Source organism: Oncorhynchus mykiss, chromosome 3 (assembly GCF_013265735.2).
Source record: "Oncorhynchus mykiss isolate Arlee chromosome 3, USDA_OmykA_1.1, whole genome shotgun sequence".
Classification (NCBI taxonomy): domain Eukaryota; kingdom Metazoa; phylum Chordata; class Actinopteri; order Salmoniformes; family Salmonidae; genus Oncorhynchus; species Oncorhynchus mykiss.
In genome coordinates, this window is record NC_048567.1 from 4,973,114 (window position 1) to 4,984,542 (window position 11,429).

Sequence of the window (11,429 nt, forward strand, 5' to 3'; positions counted from 1 at the left end):
GAAGAAGGAACATTAGATGAGAATCACAAGGAACCTATAGAAATGGACACAACAAAGGATAACATCTTGGAAAAGGGAGAAGAGATGGAGCCGCTGCCAGAGAGCCAGGAGGGTCCCATGAGGAGGTCTCCCCCTCTTAGTCCTTCCCTTTCACAAACTCTGAGTTGAATACTTCGGTCCTACTTAAGAACATCTGCCGTGTTGCCTTAGGCCACACAGCCTGTGGGTCTTCTCTGCAAATGGCCACAGAAGATTACAGTGCATACTGTTAAAGTACAATTGGTCAACCTTTGAACCTTTTTTTATGTCATCAGTGTGGGGAAACTGAGTGGGGATCCCTTGTTTGACTTGACAGGTTCTATGTTTTGCTTTAATGAACACTATGACGCACAACAGACTGGATCCAAACTCCATCAACCGTAAGGCATGTTCTTGTGGTGTTAGAAATCAAATCTAAACAGATCAACTGAACACAAAACATTTTAAGGTGCTATACTGTACATTAATGCATTCTTAATTCAGTTTGAGAATATTTACTATGCATTGTTTAGTATTTTCTAAAAGTTCAATGCCTTTTTGACAGATTGGTGTTGGTTTACAAATTTGCCCCCAACTTTTTCTTCCTTATCCCTTATTGCACTCAAATGACTTTACATACATTCTTTCCTTACCTTGAAAGTAGCCTAATCTATGGGCTAGAGAAGGCTAGAGCCATATTGCTAGAAGGCTAGTAATGACGGCCTACAGCTATATAGAGTATTCTATTTATCTTAAGGACTTATAAACAAATGTGATTTGGGTGAACTACCATGTTCTCTTGCCTGTGTCTGTCAGAGTGTAGTACTGAGGAAGGGTTGACAAGCTTGAGAAATGTTGGGAATGTTGAATTCCTTATGGAGTTACATAATATCGAATGCATTTTGCAGATGTCAAATATGTTCTTTAACAAGTATCTGAACTGTACCTCATTTGTCACAGTCATGGACACACAGAGATGATATTAAATTCATCCTTTCTTTTCTGACTTGTCTTTGGTCTGCTCAATACTTCCAAAGGGACATGGGGGATATTGAAATCGTGACAAGTCCTGAAGATTCTGAATCTCTTGTAAGAAAAACATTTCCTGCATTTGATTAGGCGTGAGAGGCACAATCTGGGATATTTCCTGCAGCTCAGTGGTCATTTTGATTAATGACATAGCCTACCCTTACAATTCTTGATCAAATAGAACTTTAAAAATGTTTTATGGGTTTGTACAATTATCTATCATATCATACGGCCTAATTCAAAATATACGTTTTTAATACTCTACTGTTTCTGTTTTTGATGTCATTTAAGTCTGTAATGTATATCTTCAAAATATGATTAAAAAAGCAGTCAATCTTTTATAGATTAAGTCCTTACATTCATAGCTGCGTCTCATTTGAAATAGGTTGTTTTTGTCTATGGACTGAAACACAATATTGGTAAAACTCCAGATTGTGGCTTTAATCTCACATTCCCTCATGTCGAGTTACGCAAGAGATGACCCCTTGACTAAGTAGGAAGGTAGCATGAGTTTAATAGACCGTATATCTAATCAGTATGGACCATAGGAAATAAACTAAAACAACACTTTAAACTGCATATTTATTTTATAGTGCAGAACATGTTACCTTGCTTTGCGCCAGAAACGTGTCAGCTAAATGTTATGTTGACATCAAAGTCTTATCAAACTATAACAGAGGGCAGGACAATCGCGCGGGGGTATCTCTTCTTTCATATATTAATGGATGAGTTCGTTTGGCATCGCCCTGTGTCCCGGTTGGGTGGGGTTTATATATTTTAGATCATGCCATTGTCTATTGTTCGCAAAACGGAATCTCCACCGCCAGGGCACCGGTCCATGCAAAACGAAATGCACTCAATACTAATTTCTACGTGCAACGTTATGCTGCCATAAACACTCCCCTTTTTTCCCCTCAAGTCATTTACCCTGCAAAACCTGCCCAACCATTCCTCCACTCTCATATCAGCTGAAATAATTTATAGAAAGCCCGGATCCTTGTGGATACCTTGGACGAATAAAGTCTGCGGGATGGGTTTGTCCAATCTTCATGCTTTTTCACTCATTTTCGTAGCTTTTAGGAAATCTGTCAAAACACGTTGAAATGGGTAATGACGAAGTTAATGATTGAACGTGGACTAGGACATAATGCTAACCACCTCCATAGTGTCAACTTTTCATTAGTAATTTAACTTAGAGCTGAATGCGTTATTGTGTTTTATAAATGCATATTTGAGTAAGACAACTAATGAAATTTGTCCAAAACGAAAATAAGTGTGAGTAATTGCGCACGTCCGTGCGGCATTTCTTGTTGAAAATGTGTGAATCCGAATTCCATTGCTGAGTAGTCAGTTAGTTTAACCGACAATTACGTATACAAATGTGTTTACATATTGGCACTCGTGCATTGCCTTTAGAAATGCAAAATGACTGGAAGAAATGGAAGTTACAGCGACGTCTCAATTAGATTTAATCATGTAATGTTTCCCTTAAGCTGCTTGCTATGTTTTACTATAGGATACTTTGTCTTTCTCACACCATTTTGAATTAATAAAGTAAAAAAAAATTTCAGCATGGACCTAAACACCTGGTCACACAATTGCATAGGTTTGGTGGTTTAAATCAGTGGTTCCTAGTACCCCTGGTTGGGAAACACTGGTCTAAATGATGTCGCCACCAGACTGCCTGCTTCACATTGCGTAAGTAGCTGTTTATTCTCGTGTGCAGTGACGGGAAATTGTGGGGGTTGGAGTTTAGTGTGAAAGGTTTCTCGTTCTTGTGCTTGTTGCCTTGTTCATCTTAAATGATCCACTTTATCATGATGCTTCAGCAGAACCACAAACAACCTTCTATGCATTATTACATTTTAATTTCTACAATTAAATGAAAATGTCCTTTTGACAGTTAGACTAGCCTATTTTTATAACAGAGAATTTGGTAGATCCATCAATGATGCAAGAGGCTCATCCACGTTTCTTTGGACCTGCAACAGTCAAACCCATTAAATGAACGGAAGCTGAACTTGTGGGCTTGTGTATCTTAGAAGGAATTGTGTTGGGAAATGTTGGACTGGAGACTAGTTTCCTGGAAGATTGCTTGATATCTGACATCTGCTGTGGTTTCCCCATGTTTTTTTCTTCACTATTGTTTCTCAGCTGCAACAATGGTTTAGGCCAAAACCATTGTTTGTCATGTGTAAGGAAAAAGGCACAGCTTTGATCATGACAAAAGCAATGGTTTATTCCAAGTAAAGGCAGCACTAAATTATGGCAGGATTTGGTACAATGCCAAAGACAACCAGCACTCTGGATCAGCAGAGTCCTAAGTTCCACAGATATACATAGATATGTCATTATCTCACTTTTAGATTAACTAACTTCTTAGTAATGACTCGGGACGTCGGTTTTGATACGAAAGCTTATTTTAGTAAGAATACTTGTTTACGTTACATTTAACAACAATTGTTTTGGTACAGAGCAATGCAGGTAAGATGCTATCGGAAAGTCAGCCACAATCCACTGCACCTGCACATAATTGGCGCGTTCTCTCATTCCTCTCGCAAAGCATTCTGGGACTTGCAGTCAAAAAGCGTAATTCAACACAACCCAATACAATTACATATGCAAATAAATCTAAAGAAATATCTTTAGATACAGCTCAAAGAATAAACTCAAACATTAACTCTGTAACACATTAAAGTTACAACACACTTTGCTTTAGCAACAGTAGCCTTACCATTCATGCTAATGAAGCTTATCTGAAATCTATACAGTCTCTGAACCATTGTTGTCTAGACCCAGTCACCATAAGAGTTTAGGACCCTGAGATGGGCTTTAACCACTGTTCTGTACTCGGCAAACTGGATGCAGTATATCACAGTGCCATCCGTTTTGTTACTAAAGCACCTTATACCACCCACCACTGCGACCTGTATGCTCTAGTCGGCTGGCCCTCGCTACATATTCGTCGCCAGACCCACTGGCCCCAGGTCATCTACAAGTCCATGCTAGGTAAAGCTCTACCTGATCTCAGTTCACTGGTCACGATGGCAACACCCACCCGTAGCACGCGCTCCAGCAGGTGTATCTCACTGATCATCCCTAAAGCCAACACCTCATTTGGCTGCCTTTCGTTCCAGTTCTCTGCTGCCTGTGACTGGAACGTATTGCAAAAATCGCTGAAGTTGGAGACTTATCTCCCTCACCAACTTCAAACATCTGCTATCTGAGCAGCTAACCGATCGCTGCAGCTGTACATAGTCTATGGGTAAATAGCCCATCCAATTTACCTACCTCATCCCCATACTGTTTATTTATTTACTTTTCTGCTCTTTTGCACACCAGTATCTCTACCTTTACATGACCATCTGATCATTTATCACTCCAGTGTTAATCTGCTAAATTGTAATTATTCACCTACCTCCTCATGCCTTTTGCACACAATGTATATAGACTCTTTTTTCCCCCCCTTTTTTTTCCTACTGTGTTATTGACTTGTTAATTGTTTACTCCATGTGTAACTCTGTTGTCTGTTCACACTGCTATGCTTTATCTTGGCCAGGTCGCAGTTGTAAATGAGAACTTGTTCTCAACTAGCCTACCTGGTTAAATAAAGGTGGGGGGGGGGGGGGAAATCATGCTTACTGACCCAACCCTGTCAGTCTCTTGTGAATCCATATCTGCACTTTTGACTTGAGTGGATTGCTATTATTCTGTAAATCAAGACATATGATTGGGGAGCAGGAACTCTCAGTGGGGTGTTGGCACCGTAGTGGGAATGTCAATTTTTTTATTTTTTTATTTTGGTTAAATATTACACACACAATTGGCCTAAAAAATAGTTACCACTGTTTATCTGTACATATCTGTATGACCTTGATATATAATGTTATGATTCTGATGTATTAATGAACAGAATCTGCACACTGATATACTCAACAGTGCTCTGTTTATTTATTTTGACCCTAGGGTCAAACATTGGCTGGGTAAATAAACAGTGCATTTTTGGGTCCATGTTGTGCAGATTTGATTTGTTCTCTAACATTCACAATCATAACATTGCATTAGATTTTTACAGTAAAAGTGCATTTATCTAAGATTCTGATGGCTGCCAGTAACAACATCTTTGGGAAAGGAAGACAAAGTGGACAAATGAATGTCTCCTTTCACACACACATTCTGCAACAGTTTTACAACAAAAAAAGTATGAAAAGTGTGTCTACTTGACTTACCTGTGATGAAACTTCTAGGTCATTTTAAACATATGCCCAACAACTGTATGACGAATGCATATGACTTATAGGTGTGACAGTTCTGTGGTTACCTGCCATAGATGTTCAGCAGTAATAGTAAACACAGAGATTGCTGTGTGTGGTAGTAAAGTTATTTTGAGCTCTCTATGAAAAAGACAGTTGCTGTTTTTTTTTTTTTAAGCAACTAAATGCACAGGCTGTGGACCTGGCTACAAAAGCCCACTGGATGCCATGAAGGGTGAGTGTCATTTTCTGGGAAAGAGAAGCTTAGCTCACCCCATGTGTTTTAGGAGGGATTGACATTAAGGTCTACAGGGCACTTGCCCATTGGACAAGTTGGGACTATTAGTTTAAAAACCATTTTTAATGGTTCCTTGAGTTTGTCAGTTGCATGAAAAATATTTACATAAACAAATGCCATAAATTGTCTGTATTTTACTGAAACATTGGGAGGAACCAGACATCAGTTGTAGGCTACTGGAATTCTTTGTGGTTTGATTATTTTCCTTGTTCTTGTGGTCAAGGAAGAGTGAATGACAGTAGTGCCTCCTGAAATGGGGCTCTTGTTTTTGAAGGTCCACGTGAGGAGATTGTGTACCTGCCCTGCATTTATCGCAACACTGGAATCCAAAAACCAGACTACCTTGCCACTGTCGACGTGGACCCCAAGTCTCCTACTTATTGTCAGGTACTGCTGATCTACATCAAACAACCACTGCCTTGCTTTTGATTTCACACCTGTCTTCATTAGTCACAGTGGTCGGTAGTTTAAATACTGAAGAGATGACAGTATTATACATGACCTTTGACCTTGTGGATTAAAGAGTGACCTGGTAATGTCTGCGCCTACAGGTCATCCACAGACTGCCCATGCCCAACCTCAATGACGAGCTACACCACTCTGGTTGGAACGCCTGCAGCAGCTGTTTTGGCGACTCATCCAAGAAGCGCAACCGACTTATCCTGCCCTCGCTCATCTCCTCCCGGATCTACATAGTGGACACTGGGACAGACCCCCGCGCTCCACAGATGCACAAGGTAAAGGGTCACCCTTCTACAGCAGTGATACTATAGTACTCAGTGACCATGTTGCACAGCTGTTATGCAACAGACACATAAAATCCAGTCAACACCACAGTCGGACACAACAAATCCAGTCAACACCACACAATGTCATACAAGGAGCTCCAGCACACAACAAATCAAAAACAGACAATTGAATGTACAGATTTGGTCAAGCCTCCTACCCATCTCTCACCAACAGCCCAATATGCATCATTTGTTTTGTAAAGGAAAGTGTCCTTCCCATGCAGGTCGTAATGTGATTTAAACCAAAGGATTGCTTCCTCACAGATTGTGGAGCCCACAGATATCTTCTGGAAGACGGGCCTGGCCAACCCCCACACCACACACTGCCTGGGCAGTGGCCAGATTATGATCAGCAGCATAGGAGATCCATCTGGCAATGGAAAAGGTAGGAGGAGACAACACGCTGCAGTAGGGGGACAGACGGCGTGTTCTGGGGCTGTCCTCAGCCTCATACAATGTATGTGACCTTGAAACACTTTACTTTGTATCATAAGGATAGGGATGAATAAAACACGCCTATATTTAAGCAATAAGGCCCGAGGGGGTGTGGTATATGGCCAATATAACACGGCTAAGGGCTATTCGTAGTCATGACGCAACGTGGAGTGCCTGGATACAGCCCTTAGCCGTGGTATATTGGCCATATACCAAAAACCCCTGAGGTGCCAAATTGCTATTATAAACCGGTTACATACGTAATTAAAACCATACAAATAAATGGTTTGTTATACCCGTGGTATACGGTCTGATATACCATAGCTTTCAGCCAGTCAGCATTTAGGGATAGAACCACCCAGTTTATAATAAGAGACTAAGGCTCTACAATCCACAATGATAAAGAATAGTGGGCGGGGCAAGGGAGAGTCATTTAGGCAAGTTAATATTCATTTGGATTAGATGACTGATGCAGGACGTGTTTCTCTCAGGTGGCTTTATCTTGCTGGATGGTAAAACGTTCGAGGTGGTTGGTAACTGGGAGCTGCCTGGTGAGGCGGCACCTTTTGGTTATGACTTCTGGTACCAGCCCCGACACAACGTCATGATGAGCACCGAATGGGGAGCGCCCAAAGCCCTCGCCTACGGTTTCAGCCTGGAACATGTCAAAGAAGGTGTGTAAATAGAGGTGATACATGTGTTTTGTATTATACTTGTTGAGTAGAGAGAAATGTTTCAATGCTGCTGTTCTGTCTGCAGGTCTCTATGGATCGAAGATCCACGTGTGGGACTGGACCACTCACAAGCGGCTACAGTCCCTGGACCTGGGGGAGGAGGGCGCCATTCCTCTGGAGATCCGCTTCCTCCATGATCCCGCCGCCACGGAGGGCTACGTCGGCTGTGCACTCCAAGGAACCGTCTTCCGTTTCTACAGGACACCAGTGAGCAAAACATTCATGCATAGGAAAAAATAGAATAACATGTCTGATCTCTCTTGCTTTTGTTTTTGACTGAGTGTCTTTACAAAATGGTACTGTCTCAACAGAAAGGAGAATGGGCTGCTGAGAAGGTTATCCACGTCCCCAGTAAGAAAGTGGAGGGATGGGCTTTGCCAGTGATGCCAAGTGAGTGTGTGTGTGGAAAATGTTGATGGGAGAGTACTGCAGATTAGGGATACATTTAACACTTCCAGTACATATTGAAGATTTGGAATTGGGTGTAGCTACCCGTTCCATAATCAAATGGAAATGCCAAATGAAATGGGTTTTCCTGAATTTGATGTGTGATCTGTTCATCTCAGGTCTGATCACAGATATTCTGATCTCCCTGGACGACCGCTTCCTATACTTCAGTAACTGGCTGCATGGAGACATACGACAGTATGACATCACAAACAGGAGGAACCCACGTCTGGCTGGCCAGGTGACATCACAAGTTTACAACATGGCTGATTATTTTAAACCCACCAGAAATGTTTCATCTTACAGGCAATGGTCTTGGACAGAGGTATTGAACCTGACAAGTGCATATGTTGTTTTTTATGTGGATACTTAAATGAATCATCTTCATCAGTCTGCCTATGTAATGCGTACTTGTGTAGGGTCGGCAGGGTAGCCTAGTGGTTAGAGCGTTGGACTAGTAACCGGAAGATTGCAAGTTCAAACCCCAGAGCTGACAAGGTACAAATCGTCGTTCTGCCCCTGAACAGGCAGTTAACCCACTGTTGGCCGTCATTGAAAATAAGAATTTGTTCTTAACTGACTTGCCTAGTTAAATAAAGGTAAAATAAAAAAAAACAAGTGGCCTCCTACATTTTCATGTTGGTAAGAGCAGACGCTCTTATCCAGAGCGACTTACTCAGTTCACTTAAGGTAGCTAGGTAGGACAGTCTCCTGAAGTTGTTAGTTGTCCACTGACTGTGTTCACGTCTCCCTGTGTATTCAGCTCTTCTTGGGAGGGAGCATCCTAAACGATGGCCCTGTCAAAGTACTGGAGGACCCAGAGAATCAGAGCCAACCACCCCCACGCACAATCAAGGTGTGTAAGAATAACAATCTATGCCCAAACTCACTCTTCACACACACTGGCAGAATGTCTGCAGTAGGTCAAAAGTAGGTGTTTAGGTTGTGTTTGTAAGGTGCAGACAACGACTTGTGTGTACATGTGATCCACACCAGGGGAAGAGGATCCCAGGGAGCCCCCAGATGTTGCAGCTCAGTCTGGATGGGAAGAGACTGTACGTCACCACCTCTCTCTACAGTGGCTGGGACAAGCAGTTCTACCCGGAAATGATCAAGTGAGGACCTGTTCATCGGTCTTAGATTTTTCTATTACTCAGTGGTGTAAAGTACTTAAGTAAAAATACTTTAAAGTACTACTTAAGTAGATAGTCTTATGATACTTAAGTATATTTAAAATCAAATACTTTTACTCAAGTAGTATTTTTCTGGGTGACTTTTTTTATGAAGCTATCTTTTTACTCAAGTATTACAATTTCCCACCACTTTACATACTTGTGGTCAATGCACACATGTCAGGAACAGGTTTGTTGTAAGCTATCAAAACGTGGATTTGTATGCTATCGCTCTTATAAGTGTTATTCAATATCATGGGCTGCTTCAATAAGATGTTTTGAACACCAATAGCTAGAAACACTATCAAATAGAATACTTGACTCTATTTCTTATTTTCCCTTGTCTGTTTCTCTCTTTGCCTTAGGGAGGGTTCTGTTATGATGCAGATTGACGTGAACACAGCCAATGGTGGCCTCAAGGTGAATGAGAACTTCCTGGTCGACTTTGGGAAAGAGCCCAATGGCCCGGCCTTGGCCCACGAGCTACGATACCCTGGGGGAGACTGCACCTCTGACATCTGGCTGTAAAGTTACGCAGGAGGCCCTAGTTTTCCCCCTCTCATTCCCATCATACTTTACATAGACTTCATGTAACTCATATTAGTTGGGAACGGGTGGGGAAGGAGGCATACACTCGAGCCTCATGCCCGATAATGCTGCCTATTCATTCTCATGCCCGATAATGGTGCCTATTCATTCCATGCTGCTTTGCTTTAAATGCATAATTGTGCCTTAAGTCATTATCTCATCTATGAACCAAATGTTCTTTGTTACTTCCAATGCCAGTGGTGAAACTGAGGTTTAAAAAAAATAAACAAATTCTAACATATGGAATTCATAGAGTAACATCTGATGGCGACGTACTGTTTTTTAAGAATATGAAGACGTTCTCATTTTTCATCATTCCTTAATGGCCTGAGTGTGTGTGTGTGTTCAGCAGGGTTGAATGAATCTGTATGTCTGGATTGTTTACTCTTTAATTTAATAGTAAACTAGATGGGTGTAGTGAAACATGTTTTACAGGGTTAGCCATAGTAGTACAGTGCCCCTATAGTAAGTTAGGGTTAAGTGACTTGCTCAAATGCACAACAGATTTTTTGCCTTGTCGGTGCAGGTATTTAAACCAGCAACCTTTCAGTTAGTTACTGGCCCAACGCTCTAACTACTACGCTAACTACATCTAACCACCAGTCTACCAATTCTGCTACATTAATAATGGTTTGCATAATTATTATATAATTCATTTGATTTAAATACTCATTGACAACATGTTCATTTGCAAGATATTAATGGTTTTAAATACATTGAATAAATGTACTGCATATTCCTACATTATTATATAGAATGATAATAATAATTGATCACTGAGTCTCATAGCTATGGTTCATTACACTACATGTCTGGAATGACCTTGAAGCATGACCCTTAAGCAAATCTATCAAAAGCTTTCTCAAGCTTGGGTGAGTCAGTTACACTTCAGATAATATTTGGGCCAGTGGGTATCACTGCAAGGATTTATTTTAAAGGACTTAACATATTGGCAATACTGGTTTGCATTGGAAAATAACTAACTTTTGATGGTGGCCAGGTTGTGTCCTGGAGCAAAGATCCTTTGGCTGGCTGGATTTAGTGGCTAGTGAGCCTTATAATTTATACTTGCTCAACAGTGCCTGCTATTGCCCATAGGTGCAGGTGACCTATAAACTTTTCTAAATTTTACACCAGGCATGATTTGGGCAGCTACTTTCCTACATCCCTAAACTGAATCAATCCATACTACTTTCAGATCCAAATATGTGGTTAATTATCATCAGAAGTGAGGAAATAAAATGGTCAGATGATGCAAATAGATCATTGCTATCAGCACGGCAATCCTATATTCATGCCAGGCTTGGCCATACGCGTGTGTGTGACAGAGTGGAAATTCCAGAGGGGGGCAAACACTCCACACAAACACACCCAAGATGCACCATGGTCTGGGGCAACAGTACTTCTAGGTCTCAGGAGAGTAGTAGTGATGCACCGCTACATCCCCCTCCTGCATCCACAGCAGCCAGGCAGAGCACAACTGTGTAATCCAAGTCAAAGCACTGTGACAAAGTGGGGAAACCAAGCATACTATTGACCCATAAAAGGCATTTTTATATCTGTGGCAATAGTACTTCTACATCTCTGGAAGCTTCCAGCGATACACTTAGTCATCCGCTATGACACAAACAAGTGTATAGTAATGAAAGGTATATTATCAATACACT

The 11,429-nt window shown here is 41.3% G+C and overlaps 1 protein-coding gene across 2 annotated transcripts; it reads left to right on the forward strand.

Moving 5' to 3' along the window:
- The first annotated feature begins 1,933 nt into the window (after positions 1 to 1,933).
- LOC110507681 (methanethiol oxidase) lies at positions 1,934 to 10,374 on the forward strand. Of its 2 annotated transcripts, XM_021587838.2 has the most exons (13): positions 1,978 to 2,081; positions 2,654 to 2,745; positions 5,479 to 5,535; positions 5,873 to 5,985; positions 6,150 to 6,335; positions 6,651 to 6,771; positions 7,313 to 7,495; positions 7,581 to 7,762; positions 7,867 to 7,945; positions 8,122 to 8,243; positions 8,766 to 8,858; positions 8,999 to 9,117; positions 9,540 to 10,374. In XM_021587838.2, exons 3-13 carry the CDS (start codon positions 5,529 to 5,531, stop codon positions 9,700 to 9,702), a joined length of 1,368 nt encoding a protein of 455 aa, XP_021443513.1. In that variant the 5' UTR covers positions 1,978 to 2,081; positions 2,654 to 2,745; positions 5,479 to 5,528; the 3' UTR covers positions 9,703 to 10,374. The 2 variants fall into 2 exon arrangements, with proteins under 2 accessions (XP_021443504.1, XP_021443513.1); XM_021587829.2 differs by lacking the exon at positions 2,654 to 2,745 and having other exon boundaries at positions 1,934 to 2,081.
- Positions 10,375 to 11,429: the final 1,055 nt, after the last annotated feature.